At 39.4% G+C, this 18,361-nt stretch overlaps 1 protein-coding gene across 1 annotated transcript; it reads left to right on the top strand.

Moving 5' to 3' along the window:
* The first annotated feature begins 4,199 nt into the window (after positions 1–4,199).
* LOC131875217 (uncharacterized) lies at positions 4,200–4,768 on the top strand. The gene is made up of 3 exons (XM_059219283.1): positions 4,200–4,313; positions 4,427–4,541; positions 4,602–4,768. Exons 1-3 carry the CDS (start codon positions 4,200–4,202, stop codon positions 4,766–4,768), a joined length of 396 nt encoding a protein of 131 aa, XP_059075266.1.
* The last annotated feature ends 13,593 nt before the right edge of the window (positions 4,769–18,361 follow it).

Raw genomic sequence — 18,361 nt, 5'->3', positions numbered from 1 at the left:
TTCATTCTTAAAATATCTACAAGTTTCTTTATATGCCTCCATGTGTATATGTGCATATATTTTTGGTTTTGATGCCTTCATAAAGGCTTCCCTTTGTACAAGAAGGGTTTCATATGTGCACATACACATATGCAGGTATAGTAGTGTAGACAAAATAGGTGTTTAACCAAACAAGCTTATATCTACACATAATTTTATAGTTAGTTGTACCTTTGTATGTTCATATAAGCTTGTCATTATTCATTTCATTCCTACATTGTTTGCACCTTTGTTTATATGTCTGTATGTATGTGCATATATGTCTGGTTTGTTTCTCTAAATGGTGGTATACCTATATATATATATATATATACATATACATGTATATATACATATACATGTATATACATGTATATGTATATACATATATACATATACATATATACATATGTATGTATATATGTATATATGTATATGTATATGTATAGATATATATATATATATACACACACACATATATGTGTGTGTGTGTATAGATATATATATATACACACACACACACACATATATGTGTGTGTGTGTGTGTGTGTGTGTGTGTGTGTGTGTGTGTGTGTGTGTATGATGCACACTAAAAAGGATGCACAAAGACACACAAGTTCAAACGTTAGTATTGTTAGTGACAATAAAAAATGAAAGATAAATGAAACTATGATCCTAAACATGCATATCAAGAGAGATATAAAGAAGATAATGAAAAGCATACAAAAATGAAGGAAGGAAATAAAAATCCCCAAGATGCTCTCCAACATGCTCATAGTTGCTCCTCCCTTGTTCCTCTCCTCTCCAAGCTCCACATGAGTGTAGCACTCAGCTTTTTGACTATCTATGGATGTCTTATGGAGATTCAAGATTATAAAAATGAAAATAACTACTTATGCAAGTGTAAACAAGCTAATAAGAGAAAGCACCTTAATTATTCTATGTTAATTTTAGTCAAAATAATAACACAAAATGCTTCTAAAATGCTCTCTCAAAATGACTATAAATCTGATGCATAAAGAATTCTGGATCCTTTTGAAGAAGGAATGGGCTCTATTTATAAGAAAAATGGAGAAATGGATGGTTGAGATTGAGTAATCTCAACAAGGGCCAGGATTGATGGTTTTATGATCCATGTAAGGGTTTTCAACCCAATCCCACAATGACAAATGTCAACATGAGATGGCTTGAGAGGAGAGGGAAGAAGCATTAAATGCTTGAGATGACTTGAAGGTTACCTTAGGGGCTAAGGTTTAGGCTTGAGTTAGTGAATAAAGCCTTTATCCAATGAATAATGTCTTTATCCAATGGACAAACTCTTGTGTAAGAGTTAGTGGGGATAACCATGGTCAAAGCAATGAATGCTTGAAGAGACCCATGAGTTAAATGAGGGTTGAGTTAGAGGGAAAGTCTCTAACCATGTGGGCAAGTTGAGTTTAACCATTAATGGTTATGTAAGAGCCATAAATGGTTATGTAAGAACCATTAATGGTTTGGAGGACTTTAGGGGTTAACTTGTTGGAGAATAAAAGTCTTTTAATGCTTTTCAAAGACTTTGGAGGCTTTGAGAAGTGAATTCAAGTTGCTTAGGAATGTGACAATAATTAGGGGATGGGATTAGGCTAATTAGAAATGGTTTAAAAGAATCTAGAATGGGTTTAGGATGCAAGTGGGTTTGGTGGGTGAGAGAAAATAGGATCTTAATTAAAATAAAATTACTTTATTTCAACCAACTAGTGCAACTTGCATTTGTAGGAGAATGCAAGTGGGGGGTAGTTTAGGGATTTAATAAATATTTATTTATTTAAAGGAGGAAAGGGGTTAAATTAAATAAATATGTTTTATTCATTTAATTGATTGTTAGAGAGTGGCTTAATGAATTAATTTAAATAAATTGAATAATTTATTTAGTTAATAGAAGAAAAGGTTTAGGATGAATTAATTAAATATCAATTTAATTAACTAATTATTGATGGTTAAAATAATCAAATAAATATTAAATATTCATTTAATTAAGTGGACAGATTTATGTGTCTACATTTGCCCCTCTTTGGGACGGTGCGGTTTATCGTATCGTTTCAAAGAAATAAAGATAGGTGTGAAGAAATATGCCCCATAAATATTAATTTAGTGGGTGGTATGCCCCCTCGAGAGATGGGCCGAAAAATTTCAAAAAATCGGCCGATCTCTCGAAAAAGAGAAAGAAGTTGGGGGGAGGTAGAATAGAAGAAATAAAAAATAATGGTGAAAGAATGGGAGAAAACAAAGTTAAGACGGAGAAATGAGAGGCTTTGGAAGTTCACAAGGACCACGATGATGAGCGGGGTGAATTAGGGTTAGGGTTGGGGGGGTATTTGTGGAGGGAAAGGGGTAAAAACATACTCATTTGCACCTATCTCCCTGACAGTTTGGAGCTCTTATAGTGACCTTTGGCGAAGGAGTGAGTAGCAGTCATCATGGTCATGCCTATAGCAGATCACCGACTAGAGCGGATCCGTCGATACCAGCGGCCAGAGGACTACGGACCAACGGTACGCAAATCTTGAATTTTTCTTTTTATGCATTTTTGTCATGTTTTTTCAAGCGTCAAAGTTTAAGTAAGACAATGGCACTAAAATTGTATTTTAGCGCTTTTGTCACCTAAAATAGTGCTTTTGTGTTGCAATGGCGCTATTGCATGGTTGTTGTAGCGCTGTTGTCGGTTTAGTGTTGTTGGGTCCTAGTTATGGCACTTTTGTAATTTAGCACTGTCGGATAGGTGTTGTAGCGCGATTGTGGTAAAAATGCCTCAGTGTTAGATAAAATATCTCCTGATGCCTACGTTGATTGATTGGTTGGTTGTTTTGATGAATCATAGCAAACCCATTAAGACTAGGTCATTGTGATAAATGTCAGTTGTAGTCTAGGTTCGCCATAATCGATTACCTATTTAGACCCGAAGATACTTGTTCGAAAAGTATCTCTTGATATTCTAGGTTGAAACTTAAGAAAGTTTGTAGCAAAACAATTGATGTGTTAATATGTGTAGGAGGATCTTCCCATCTTACAAATGCAAGAGAGGCATCCTGCCACACAGCAGCTACGTGAGCAGTTGACAGAGGCAGAGATAGATTGCATCTGTGTAGCTGGATTATATGACATGATGTACTTACTAGTGATTCAGATGAATCATGGACTATTGACAACGTTGGTCAAGTGATGGCATAGTGAGATGTTCTCCTTTCACTTGGTGATGGAAGAGATGACAGTGACTATGGAGGACGTGTGGAGGATACTTCATATCCCGATTAGGGGGGAGCTTGTGACATATGATCGGCACCTGGGGATGACAACCATGCAGAGGATATTCATCGATGACATGTACATTGAGGATGGCTCAGTGGCGTGGGAGGATATAGATGCACTCTATGAGCTGCTACCAATAGTATTATCAGGGATCGTCGGGGTTTGCTTTGCCTCGATCGACGTTCACATGGATTGGTTGTTGGTTGGGGCCAGGTGATAGAGCAGATGGTGACTAAGGGGACCCGCTATGCATGGGGGCCATGTGTGTTAGCTCACCTTTACAGGGATTTACACGAGGCAGTGTACCGAGAGACAAGATCACTAGGGGTAGGGATCACTTTTCTACATATCTAGGCTTGGGAGCACCTGCTAGTCACACGACTGGTATGTTTAAGGTTTAGGGCGATAGATCAGCCCTATGTTTTTATGTATGGAGGTTTGATGAGCCAGCCCCATTTGGGGAAGTTGGAGTTTTGGCGTCGGGCATTGGATGACTTAGATATGGTCATATGGAGACCGTACCTTGATTGTGAGGTCTGGGAGGATGATGGAGAGGCTTTACCATATGTGTATATGACGCATTTTTTTATTAGTCGCACATCCTATATGGTGGAGCGATAGTTGCCAGGGGGAGTGATGAGACAGTTTGGACGGAGGCAAAGTATGCTGAGGAGTTCGGGGGAGTATGCACAGGTAGTGCAGGAGGGATGGCAGTCAGGGTCGGTTTTACCCTATGATCAGGCCCTTGCAGAGTTCCATACATTACAGGCGATACCATGGCAGATGAGGCTAGAGATTGTAGATGCAGGGGTGATAGAGGAGTATACTCAGTATCGTGCCACTCATCCGATTCCATGAATTTCTTGATCCTATAGAGCCTATACCACCTTTTGAGAATGACAGAGGATGACGACAAAGGAGGAGAGGTGGAAGAGGTGGTGGAGGTCTGGGAAGAGGATGAGGAGGTGGTGAGGGAGGTGGAGGTTTTGGAGGAGCAGGAGGAGGTGGAGGTGGATTTGGGGGTGGAGGTGGATTTGGAGGTGGAGGCAGAGGAGGAGGATAGTTATAGAGGAGAGGTAGAGGTGGGTAGCCTTTACGACTGTCACAAGGTCCGCTGATACAGGGAGCAACGAGAGTAGGAGGGAGAGACATTGGTGGGGAAGCAAAGCCTATGGAGATGGGAGAGGGAGCCACAGGTGGTGGAGAGGATCCTATGGATATGGGAGGGGGAGCTGTAGGTGAAGGAGAGGGATATTTGCAGGAGTTTATGATTATATGGTTGCAGACTTGACTGACAGCAACTGAGGCACAGTTGGAGGATAGGGATGCAGAGATTGTAGACAAGGATGTCCAGCTATTTGCACAGGAGGCCGAGTTGATGGTAGTGATGCGAGAGAGAGATTATGTGGTAGATAGAGTGATGGAGCTACAAGATAGAGTTCGAGTTTTGGAGGGAGCACAGTGACAACGTCTGACTAGGGAGGTGCTGAGGGAGATGCGGCGGGCAGGGGCAGAGATTGACTATTGGCAGGGATTATATGAGCAAGTTGTTCCAGTTAGTTAGCGAGCAATGAGTTACTCTTAGATGCGGCAGGCGAGATCAGAGCGGTCTCAGAGGGTTCAAAGTAGTGGTGGTGTTATGGGTCCTCCTCGGTGAGATGGGGAGGGTTATGGGGGAGCAACATTTGGCCAGAGTGCTATTTGAGAGATTCTATGCATTTGTTACATTGTTATTAGACTGTTACTTGGTTGGCTCTTGGTAGCTGATACTTTGGGACATCATTGTACTCTGATACATGTATTATTTTTGATGTGATATATGATGTGATATACTAGGAGATCTCATTTTTTATGATGATATGGTATGTATATATGTTATGACATGTATGTTTTTATGCAGGATGATGATGATGAGTTATGCTTAGATACATGCTATGGATGATTTGCTTTCAAGATGTACATGTTGATGATATGATTTCTATATGCATGCTATAGATGATTTGATTTCATGTGGATGCAAGTTAATAGATGGATGATACTTTTGTAATTTGATTAATGTGATGCAATGATGATGATGTATGTGAAATGATGAGATGAGATAATGAATAATGATATTGTGATAGATAATACTTTGTTCATGTTGATGATATGATATGAGTAAATGATGCATGTTTTTAAGATGAATCTAAATGAATCAAATATTTATACAAATGTTATGTATGCTTCTAGATGAATGCACTTAAATGGATGAACAAACGTTTATACAAATGTTATGTATGTTTCTTAGATGAATGCACTGAAATGAATCGCTGAATGTACTTTAATGATTAAATGAGTGCAACTAAATGATAGTGAATAACTGCACCTTAATGCAAGTAAAGGATAATGAATGCATCTTAATGAATCTAGATGAAACTAAATGGTTTAAAATGCACCTACTAAATGAATCTAAATCAAACTTAAATGATAATGAAATGAATGCATATTTAATGATTAAAGGAATGCACTAAATGGATAGATGAAATGTAAGTAAATTATGACAAATGAATGTACTAAATAACTAAATGATGATGAATGATTGTTTATGATTAGATGAATGCAACTTAATGATTGAGATGTAACTAGATGATAGTAAATGTACCTTAATTACTAAGTGAATGTATGTCAATGACTAACATGTAACTAAAATGGAAGTAGATGAATGAAAATGATTTGAAATATATCTAAATCAGAATGAATGCTTCTTTATAACAGATAAACAAATGCACTTAAATGAAATGATAAAATGTAAGTAAATCATAATGAACTGAATGCATTTGATGCAACTAAATGATAATGCCATGCCTTCATGATATATGAATGCAAGTTGGTGAGATATTGCAGATGTGGAATGAAAATGTGGGATGATGTATTAGAGAACTCCGTTGTGATTGTACCAAAAACAAATTTATATTAGGTTCTTTCTCATAGAAACCTGAATTACTTGCATGCAAACAACAGATATGAACAATGAATCAGCAAATGGATGGGTGATATGCAACGGAATGCAATTTATACAGATGAGATGAGATGATGATCCATAGATTATTCATAGTGCTTTATTTTCATCATCGAGCATGGTAGTATCAATCTTGGCCGAGGTAGTAGAAACCAAGGTTGAGCATTTCACTTGCAAGCAAACATCGTAGACAAGGAAAGTTCCCCTCCATTATGGTTCATGTGCAAATGGTCGAGGTATACGTTGTAGTCAGTAAGCCATAGTGATCTATGGCTGTATTTTTGCATAGGATCACGTAGCTTAGTGAACTTCCCACGTAGATACCATTATTACATGCCCCGAAACATCATTGGAACAATCCATAGACAACAAACAAAGAAAAAGATATTACGAACCATCTCAACTACTCTAATCACTTGTGGATATCCTGGAGTAGCATAGGAACCTGATATGAATAAATAAATAAACAAATAACAAATCGACCAGGTAATTTTTAGCCAAACCGAATTTTCTTGTCAATAGCCAAACTGAATTTTCTTGTCAAAGAAAATGTTATTATGTCTTGTCTGTGAGGAAGGATGCATCCTTATGAAGATAATTGTGTGTAGATGTTTTGATTGGGTGGTTGATTTGATAAGTGATCATCGTTTGAGTAGCTCAAAATGTTTGTTTGGTGTCTGTTGTGATGTGTATGTACAAAGAATAATATATGTTGCAATGTTTTTGATTGATTTTTTTTTATGCTTTGTCATGTTTTTATGGATTTTGTGAGTGTTGTGAATGTTTTTGGTATTTTCTAAGTTTTTATGAATGTTTTTGGTATATTTTTGAGTTTTGAATGAGGAACTCAATGAATCACAAGTAATGTATAATCCACTTCCATTAGTAGGTTAAGAGCATTGCCCCCAGTTAGATATCGATGTGAAAGAAGGATGCAGGACACATGAAGTACTAACCCTGATTGCAGATCAATAAGAAGCCACGGTTTGAATGATTGGCAATGGATGTGATCGCAACAAGTCTAAAAGACAATGGAGCCATAGTCTTTAATGAATGGCGCCTATTTACCAGGTTTTCACCATCGTACTTACCCAAGGTGCCACCGAAGTGGTTTTCACCATCGTACTTACCCAAGGTGCCACCGAAGTGGTTTTCACCGTTTGGATGCATGATTTTTCTTTACTATTTTCTTGATTTTTTTTGGTATTTTTATTTTTTGAAGGACTGTTTTCTGAATGTTTTTGGTATTTTTTGATATTGGAGGAGCCCGATGCTTTGCACAGCTTTATGTATGAAACCTTTTTAGATGCATGTTGTTGATCGAATCTGCTAGTGGTTCTCCTTCTAAAGTTGCCAACTGATATGCCCCAGACCCGAAGATGACAGTGATGACATACAGACCCAACCAATTGGATTCAAACTTGCCCTGGTGTTCTCTGTTTGGTTGGTTGCGAGGATTCTCCCTAAGAACAATATCACCTACATCAAATGTACAAGGTTTGATCCAATGATTGTAGCTTCTGCTCATGCGCTACTGATAGGCTTTTAGGTGGTTGTATGCAGCTTGTCCCCTTTCATCAAGCAGTTCCAAGTCCTGAAGACGTGAGACTCGGTATGATTCATCATCTATCAAATTGTGCAAGGAGACCCATAGAGATGGTATTTCAACCTCAATAGGCAAGATGGCTTTGGCTCCATAAACCAGTGAGTATGGGGTTGCGCCTGTAGGGATTTGAATGCTAGTTCGATATGCCCATAGTATTGGATTTAATCGAATGTGCCAATCATGGCTAGCATCATTGACTGTCTTTTTGAGGATCCTCAATATATTCTTGTTTGATGCTTCGGCTTGACCATTGCCTTGTGGGTAATATGGAGTGGAAAAATGATGTTGGATGTGAAACTTCTCACAGAGCTCACAGACATCGTGATTTTTGAAAGGAAGGTCGTTATCTGTGATGATGAAAATGGGTACACCATACCGGCAGATGATGTAATTAAGGATGAATGAGGTGATCTGCTTGTCAGTGACTTGGGTAAGTGGAACAGCTTCAATCCACTTTATGAAGTATGTTGTGGTGGTAATGATAAATTTATGATCATTGGATGAAGGTGGATGGATTTTACCCACAAGGTTAAGTCCCCATTGACAAAAGGGCCATGGTGTTGTGATAGGTTGCAATTCTTGTGCTGGTGCATGTATTGGATCTCCATGAACTTGACACTTCTTTCACTTTCTGACAAAGTAGTAGGAGTCTTTTTCCATGGAGGGCCAATAGTATCCAGCGCGCATAATTTTCTTTGCTAGTGAAGGACTGCTTGAGTGAGCCCCACAAATTCCTTCATGTACCTCTTCCAAGGCTTTTGTGATCTCATCTTGTTCCAAACATCAAAGGAGAGTACCATCAAGACTTCGTCTATATAGGGTTTTGGCAATGATGGTGTATCGAGTAGTTTGGCAGATAAAGGTTTTCCATTGGTTATTTGATTGGTTAGGGGGAAGTGTGTGGTCACGTCAGTAAGTGAAGAACTCATGGTACCATGGGGATTCAAAACTGACAAGGCAACATATCATTTCAGTTTCAGTGATATCATACATAGGAATCCAAATTTGTTCTACCAAGAACTCGTATCTTGTCGAATTTTGCAGAAGATCAAGGAGAGATGCAATTGTAGCCATTGCGTCAGCAGCTCAATTCTGATCTCTTGGTACTTGCTCAAATGTGATAGTTATAAATGATTCTTTGAAACTATCCACCATCCTTTTATACGACATGAGTTTATCATCCTTTGTTTGGTATTCATCGGTGACTTGTCAGATGACTAGTTGTGAATCTCCATATACCTATAGCTCTTTCGGATTCCATTGTATGGCCAATCTGAGTCATGTGATCAAGGCCTCATATTCTACTATATTATTCGTGCATGGGAAAGAGAGCCCATAGGACTTCAGAATGTTGTCACCTTGAGGTGTGATAAAAAGAATACATGCCCTTGAGCCATGTCTAGTGTATGAGCCATCAAAATGTAGCTTCCAGGGTTGTGTAGTTGTGATCATGAATATTTCTTCATCTGAAAAGTTGGAAACAAGAGGATGGTTGCCTTGGAGTGGTGCATCGGCTAATTGATCTGCAATAACTTGTCCTTTGATAGCCTTGCGGTCCACATAATCGATATCATTCACTCAAGATCATAACCCATTTGGCCAAGCGGCCTGTCAATGCTGCCTTGCTGAGTAGGTACTTGAGTGGATCTATTTTGGCAATGAGTTGTACCTTGTCTGTTAACATGTAGTGCCTCAATTTGGTGGCTGCCAAGATAACTTCTAGGCAAGCTCGCTCAATAGGTGTGTAATTGAATACAATAAAATACAATAGAGGTCTCCTATACTATAACAATAAAATACAATAGAGGAATCTTGACTACAACAACTCTGTCTCTAAAAAATCAAGGTACGTAACTCACACCCATATATTCCTTACATTTCTCCCAATAAACTATAATAGAACAATATCTAAACTCAAACATATATATAAGCCAACAATGATTGAATTCAACACAACGAATCTTTTAAGGTAATCATGTTCATACATTGTCAAACAAATTCTAGGGTAAGTGTACAAATATGGGGGACCAAAATGGGGTCTTAAGATGCCACTTTTTTTTTTCTAAAATCAGCAAAGTCTGAACTTCGACAATAAAAAGAAGATAGTTAAACTCAAAATATGAAGATGCATTAAGAACAAGAGTTGTAGTGCTCTGAGTCTACTTTCTAAACTACTAATTTTTTTTTAAATGGTGGAGATTAAGGGTTTCAAAAAGGGGGAGCACACAAAGTGGTGCTGTTTTTTTAGAAAAAAATAACACAGCACATGGTGTGCTACCCCTAAAATGTCAACTTTTTTTTTGGAATTTTTAAAATAGCTCCGGTGAGAAATTAGCTAACACCATGAAGTTTATGCTAGATTTTTTGGCTAATTTTTTAATGGATATATGATTTTTTGACAATTTTTGAAGTGGACACTAATTTTTTAATGAAATTTGAGCGTGCTCCCACTAAAAATTTGTGAAAACTAATCAAAAATCATTTTTTTAAAAAAAATTGTGTAGAATGGAGTCTAGTTTCTGAAAATGTAATTTTTTTCAAAATTGGATAAACGATTAAAAATTTATGGCTGAAATACGACATGTTGGTTTTTGACAAAAAACAAACACACTTACAAAATAAATTATGGATGAAGACCTTAACATTATCAAAATTTGAAAATAATTATATGGTTGGATAGCTAAGAGAGAGCTTGATGGTTGTGTGGTGTTTTTTTATTTCATTGAAACACATGCAAACCTGACGGAGAGCACGAACAAAAAAGTAAGAAAATTTTTAATACTTGTCGGAAAACACGTCTCAGGCCTAAGAAGGGCATCCTAGCCTTTGGGTTGGGTGCCCAAGGCAAATCCAAGCCAAAGGCTTGGTGTTTTCCAGGACAGACAGTTTAGCGCATGCCAAATATGTCCATTTGTCTTTTTTCTTCTTATACTTTGTTATATTTTATGTATATATTGTTAGGATGTTTGAGAGTTAATTCAAATCTCTAGGAGTTATAATGTAGATTCTAGTTTTTTTAGTATTCAAATAAATTGTAGACTTAGTCAAATTTCAACAATCAACATGCTCATATCAACATTATCTCTGTGGTCTCTTCCCTCCATTCTCCCTCTTTCTTCCTTAACCCCTACCTCTCTCTCTCTCTCTCTCTCTCTCTCTCTCTCTCTCTCTCTCTCTCTCTCTCTCTCTCTCTCTCTCTCTCTCTCTCTCTCTCTCTCTCCTCCCCCTCCCTCTATCCCTCTCTTCATCTCTCCCTCTCTCTAGTCTCTTGTAATCTCTTTACATCCCTTCCTCCCTATCACTCAGGCTCTCTTTATCTCTGACTCTCTCTTTCTCTCTGTCACCATCCCTCCCTCCACTTCTTAGGTATCTCTCTTGCCTTCCCTCCCTCCACCTCTTAGGTATCTCTCTCACAATCCATCCATCCACTTCTCAGGTCTCTTTATATCTCCTCCACTCCTCATCTCTCTCTCCCCAGCTCTTATGTCTCTATCCCATCCTTTTCCTCCCCATCCCTCTCTCTCTCTCCCATTCTCCCTATTGCCCTCTATCTCTATCTCTCCCTCTCTTTCCCTCTTTTTGTCTCTCTTTCTCTACTTTTCTCTCTCTCCCTATCTCTCTCCCCTCCCTTTCCCTTTCTCTATCTCTCTATCTCCCCCTCTCTCTCAGGTGCCTCTCCCCTTCTTTCCATTCTCTCCATTCTCTCTCTCCCTCCCCATATCCCAATCTCTCTTTCTCTCTCCCATTCTTTATCTCGTAAGTCTCTCCCTCTCAGCCTCTATCTTTCTATCTCACTCTCCTCCTCTCTTAGGTGTATCTCTCTCCCTTTCTCCCTCTCTCTCCTCCCCCTCCCTCTCTCCCTTTCTCATTATCACTCTTTCTCACTCTCTCCCTCTCTTCACATCTCTCTCTAATCTCTTATACTCTCCTTCCATCCCGTCCTCTCACTCAAGCTCTCTCTATCTCTCACTCTCTTTGTCACCATCCCTTCCTCCACCTCTTAGGTACCTCTCTCACATTCCCTCCCTCCACCTTTTAGGTCTCTCTCTCACAATCCATCCATCCACTTCTCAAGTCTCTCTATATCTCCCCTACTCCCTATTTCTCTCAAGTCTCTCTCCTTTCTATCAAATCTCTCACTCTTAACCTTTATCTATCTATCTGTCTCCTCCTCTCCTAGGTATCTCTCAACCATTATTTCTCTCTTGTTCCCTCTAACTCTTTTCCCTCTCTTCATCTCATTCCCTCTCTCCCTCTCTCTCTCTCTCTATAACTCTCATTCCCTCTCTTTCTCTCTGATTCTTTCTCATTTAAGTCTCTCTCTGCCTCTATCTCTCTATCTCACTCCGCTCTCTCAATTGTATCTCTCCCATTCTCTGCCTCCCCCTCCCTTTCTCTTATTCACAAAAGTCTCTCTCTCTCTCTCTCTCTCTCTCTCTCTCTCTCTCTCTCTCTATATATATATATATATATATATATATATATATATATAAAGTCTTCTCCTCTCAACCTCTATCTCTCTATCTCACTCTCCTCCTCTCTCATGTGTATCTCTCTCCCAAGCTCCCCGTCTCTCCTCCCCTCCCTCTCTCCCTTTCTCATTATCTCTCCCTCTCAAGGGTCATGTGAGGGTCATATTGTGTCCTAAGGGGCTATGCATGTCTTACAACACCATTTGACCCCTTAGGACACCATATGACCCATTACGACATTAGATTGTCCTCAGGGGTCATATATTATCCTAAGGGGTTATATGGTGTCTTGAGGGGTCATATGGTGTTGTTAGGCGTCATATGGGGTCCTAAGGGGCCAGACATGTGTTAGAACACCATATGACCCCTTAGGACACCATATGACCCCTTAAGACACCATATGACCCATTATGACATCATATTATATTAAGGGGTCATATGGTGTCATGAGGGGTCACATGGTGTCATTAGGGGTCATAAGGCATCACGAGGGGCCACACATGTGTTAGAATACCATATGGACATCATACGGTGTCCTAAGGTGTCATATTGTGTCCTAAGGGGTCATATGGTGTGGTTAGGGGTCATATGAGGTCTTAAGGGCCCACATGTGTTAGAACATCATATGACACCATATGACCCATTGGAACATCATATTGTCCTAAGGAGTCATATAGTGTCATAAGGGGTCATGTTGTGCACTAGGATGTTAAAAGGGGTCATATGGTGTCCTCAGGGGTCATATGGTGTCCTAAGGGGTCATATGGGGTCCTAAGGGGCCATGAATGTGTTAGAAGAGCATATGACCCCTTAAGACACCATATGACCCATTAGGACATCATATTGTCCTAAGGGGTCATATGGTGTCATGAGGGGTCACATGGTGTCATTAGGGGTCATAAGGGGTCCTAAGGGGCCACACATGTGTTGGAACACCATATGACCCCTTAGGACACCATTAGGACATCATATTGTCCTAAGGGGTCATATGTTGTCCTAAGGGGTCATATGGTGTCTTGAGGGGTCATATGGGATCCTAAGGGCCCACACAAGTGTTAGAACACCATATGATACCTTAGGACATCATATGACCCATTAGGACATCATATTGTCCTAAGGGATCATATGGTGTCATAAGGGGCCATGTTGTGTACTAGGATGTTAAAAGGGGTCATATGGGGTCCTAAGGGCCCAACCATGTGTTACAAGACCATATGACCCCTTAGGACACCATATGACCCATTAGGACATCATATTATCCTAAGGGGTCATATGATGTCATAAGGGGTCATGTCATGTATTAGGATGTTAAAAAGGGTCATCTGGTGAGCTCAGGGATCATATGGTGTCCAAAAGAGTCATATGGTGTCGTTAGGGGGTCATATGGGCTCCTAAGGGCCCACACATGTGTTCGAACACCATATGACCCCTTAGGACACCATATGACCCCTTACGACACCATAGGACACCATATGACATCATATTGTCCTAAGGGGTCGTATGGTATCATAAGGGGCCATGTCGTGTACTAGGATGCTAAAAGGGTTCATATGGTGTCCTAAAGGGTCATAATGTGTTGTTAGGGGTCATATGTGGTCCAAAGGGCCCACAAATGTGTTAGAACACCACATGACCCCTCAAGATACCATATGACGCCTTAGGACACCATATGACCCCTTAAGACATCACATTGTCCTAAGGGGTCATATGTTGTCCTAAGGCGTCATATGGTGTCTTTAGGGGTCATATAGTGTTTTTAGGAATCATATGGGGTCCTAAGGGGCCATCCATGTGTTAGAACACCATATGACCCCTTAGGGCACAATATGACCCCTTAAGACACCATATGACCCATTAGGACACTATATTGTCCTAAGGGGTCATATGGTGTCATAAGGGGTCACATGGTGTCGTCAGGGGTCATCAGGTGTCCTAAGGGGCTACACATGTGTTATAACACCATATGACCCATTACGACACCATATGAACATCACATGGTCCTAAGGAGTCATATGGTGTCCTAAGGGGTCATATGGTGTTATAAGGGGTCATGTCATATACTCTGATGTTAAAAGGGATCATATGGTGTCTTAAGGGGTCATATAGTGTCCTAAGGGGTCATATTGTGTTCTAACACATGTGTGGGCTCTTAGGACCCTATATAACCTCTAATGACACCATATGACCCCTTAGGACACCATATGACCCATTAGGACATCATATTGTCCTAAGGGGTCATATGGTGTCATGTCATGTAATAGAATGTTAAAAGAAGTCGTATGGTGTTCTCAAGGATCATATCATATCCTATGGGGTCCTAAGGGCCCACACATGTGTTAAAACACCATATGACCCTTTAGGACACCATAGGACCCCTTAGGGCACCATATGACCCATTAGGACATCATATTGTCCTATGGGGTCATATGGTATCATAAGGGGTCATGTTGCATACTAGGATGTTAAAAGGGGTCATATGGTGTCTTAAGGGGTCATATGGTGTCGTTAGGGGTCATATGGGGTGTTAAGGGATGACACATGTGTTAGAACACCATATGACCCCTCAGGACACCATATGACCCTTTAGGACATCATATGACCCATTAAGACATCATATTGTCCTAAGGGGTCATATGTTGTCCTAAAGGGTCATATGGTGTCCCTAGGGGTCATATGGTGTTGTTAGTGGTCATATGGGTTCCTAACAGGCCAACCATATGTTAGAACTGTTATAAGCTAGGGTTGTTGTTGCATCAAAAGATCAACCTGTCAATGCCTGATACAACCACTAGAATTATGTAGCGTCGTAAATTGTACGCACTTGCTAGGGTGGTACAATTTCACACCTAGTTTAGCACCCGCCTTGGCGCATTTTGCATTTTGCATTGCATTTCCCCTTTAGCACTTAATTAATTAAAGTAATTAGGTCTAGGGTTCTATTTTATCATCTCCCATATCATAAAGTTGGGCCCCTTTCATTAAAGTGTGCCCCTTTCATTTTATTCTTCCAATACATCATTTAATCTAAAACCCTAATTAGGTCTTATTTTGAACTTGGGGGCTTGATTTCGGGGGTCAAAACATCTCGAAATCACCTATAACTTTGGGATTCTCTCTAAAATCATCATATCCGACGACCCTGAAAATTTGGTGAAAAGTTGTCGGGACCATGGCGCCCGGAGTGCACACGGTCCCGGACATTTTTCCCGAAATTTTAGGAGTGCGATCTAATCATAAAATAAAGCTTAACCCCAAGAAATTGGCCAAAAGTTGAAATTAAGACCTAGGGTTTCATATATAAGAGCTCTCTTTCTTCATTGGAAAGGATCGGAATTTTTGGTTTCAAGGACCTTCTATGCAGCGAAAGAGCAGATCTTTGAAGACTTCAACAACATTCAACATCCATCCATCAAGCATTCATCAATTTCATTCATCCATTTAGGGCTTTGAAGACATTGAAGAGCAATAGGGGATCACCGACTGAAGATTGGCTTGTACCCCTCCCTTGGGGTTGGATATGATTTCATGTTGTTTTCATGTCTTTGCATAAGCTTCATCATATCATTTGTATTCATGCTTTAGATCACTTTGCATCTTGATTTGGATCATTTACATTATCATGTACAAGCAATTAGGGTTTACTTTCTAGGTTGCTCTAGTTTGCTTACTTGCATTTTAGGATCTTGCACACACACAAGGTCTACACACACTACTTTTACAATACAACATGGCAATTTGTGGAGGTGGAAATCACCAAAGCAGGGGTTTGACTAAGGCAAAACCCTATATAGCCGCCCACCATACCTTTTCAGATATAAGTGCAGGTTTCGGGATTCGGACGACGCCGCAAGTTGCAGATCCAACGAAAGCGGACTAAGATAGAACTTCACACCAAATTCCAACCCAGAAAGCTAGGACAGGGGCATGGGGTGCCCTGGTCCTACCAGGACAGGGGCGCTGGGCGCCCTGGTCTTGTCCATTTCAGTGAATTTTAGCAGTTTCAGAGGTAGCAGCTTCAGTATTTCAGGCTTCCGGCTTCAGTGGTAGATCTTGCAGAATCAAATCCATTCAAGGTACACATTTACATTTCTCCTCTTATCCTTACAATTGTTCATCATTAAATCTCAATTCTACAATCTTGTGCTCAAAGTTACCAGTTCATACTTACACTTTAGGGTTAATAGTTGAACTTGCATCATTCTATCTATCATTTGCAACAAAGGAAAAGAAATCCTAATAGGTAGCCCGTGGCTCTCTCTTCCACAAAAAGAAGTAGCCAATTGTGTGATACCTCTAGGCTCTTTCGTATTCCACAAGTGTGTGATTGAAAGTGAGATTAGGGCATGTTTGCTTAGTGTCACTTTTTCCCCTACACATTTTGGTGAACCCGACGTGAAATTCCAATCTTCTCTAATTCTGATTTATGTTTTCAAATTTGAGTGTTTATGCTATTTCAAATTCAAATTTGTATTTACATGTTTTAATTTCTTGCAAGATTCAAAAGTTTAGAGGAAATTTTTGCTAAAACCCTAATTTTTCAATTCAAAGTTGAACTTGTGGATAGCTTAATTGGGATCAATAATTTCAAATCTAATTTAGGAACTCATTTGAATCATAAATTTCATTTTCTAAATCTACATTCTAAGTGCTTGCATTTGTTAAAATTAAATATTTCCTTCTATTTTGCATGTGTTATCATTTGAAAGAGGAAAATTGTTGTCATGATGCATTCATTTCATAGATGTGATAATGGGTTAGCTTCCCTTGTTTCAATTTTTCCTTCTCCTAAAGAACCTCTCCCCATCTATAACAACATTTTAGTGCCTAAAAGAGTTGCTACCGATCCCTTTGAGACTCTCCCATGCTCTAAGGATGAAGACTTTAAGAGTGATCTTGACAATTCTCCTAAAATGTGCCATTCCTATTTAGCTATCCTAGAGGAAGAGAATGATATCATAAACACCTTTCTTAATGTTACTTCACCTTCCCTACATGATGCCTCTCTAAGTGAAAATGCATTGATGGACATTGACTTATTTTCTCCTAAAGTTGGTCCTTCCAATGGGGGCATGTTAGTGCAACAAGAGGTTATGAACACTTCTTTCAAAGGTCTCCTTCCTAAGCATGAATCTTTGGAGAAATATGTTCATGTTCCTCCCAAAAAACACTCCCTTCATGAGGATCCTTTTGTGCAAGAAGATGACATGATCCCTACATTCCCTAGTGATGGCATTTCCTTTTCCAACAAAATTCCCACTAGAGATGATGAATTAATGATAAATGCTTACCCTTCTCCTAAAGTTTGTCTTACCCATAAGCATCCCTTAGAGAAAGAAGATGAAATAATAAGCAATTTCCTTAATTCTCTCTCCCCTAAAGATCACATTGAACATATTTTGAGGAAAGAGGATGAGTTTAACACATCTATTGATGCTCTTCCTCCTAAGGATGAGGAATTAATAAACAATGTTATCTCCTCTCCCGAAATTGACAATACTTCAAGCATTCCTTTCAACAAACTCACTATTTGGGATGAACCATTAGGAGAAGGTGTAGATTATTCTCTACCCCATGAGAGAACCCTAGCCAAAGGGGATGAAATCAAGATTGAAAACTCCCTTGATAGTTTCTCACCTTCCTTGAATCTCAATCATTCTCTCTCTAAAAATAAAGCATCTCCCTCTCCTCAACTTGATTCTACTCATAAGGAAACCCTAGTTCAAAACAAGATGGTTAACATCTCTTTCAAAGATCTCCCTCTCAAAAGTGAGACTTTAGAGAGTAATGTTGATCCTTCTCCTAGAGAGTTTATTCCCCATGTAGATCCTTTGATGATAGAGGATGATATAACCCTTCCTAGTATTACTCTACCTACTAGAACATCAATGCCTACCCCTTGTCTCTCTCCTAAAATTGATTTAATCCGTGATGAGATTTTAGTGCAAGAGAAGACTGTCAATAATTCTTCCAACACTTTTGTTC

The sequence above is a fragment of the Cryptomeria japonica genome, chromosome 4, assembly GCF_030272615.1.
Source record: "Cryptomeria japonica chromosome 4, Sugi_1.0, whole genome shotgun sequence".
In the NCBI taxonomy this organism is placed as follows: Eukaryota; Viridiplantae; Streptophyta; class Pinopsida; order Cupressales; family Cupressaceae; genus Cryptomeria; species Cryptomeria japonica.
The sequence above is the reverse complement of the archived record's forward strand: the minus strand, read 5'-3'. Positions and strand labels throughout refer to the sequence as shown.

Coding starts and splice junctions, on each gene's coding strand:
- LOC131875217 (XM_059219283.1), top strand. CDS start 4,200: ATGACAGAGGATGACGACAAAGGAGGAGAGGTGGAAGAGGTGGTGGAG. Junction 4,314..4,426: donor AGGAGCAGGAGGAGGTGGAG/GTGGATTTGGGG, acceptor CCGCTGATACAG/GGAGCAACGAGAGTAGGAGG. Junction 4,542..4,601: donor TATGGGAGGGGGAGCTGTAG/GTGAAGGAGAGG, acceptor CTTGACTGACAG/CAACTGAGGCACAGTTGGAG.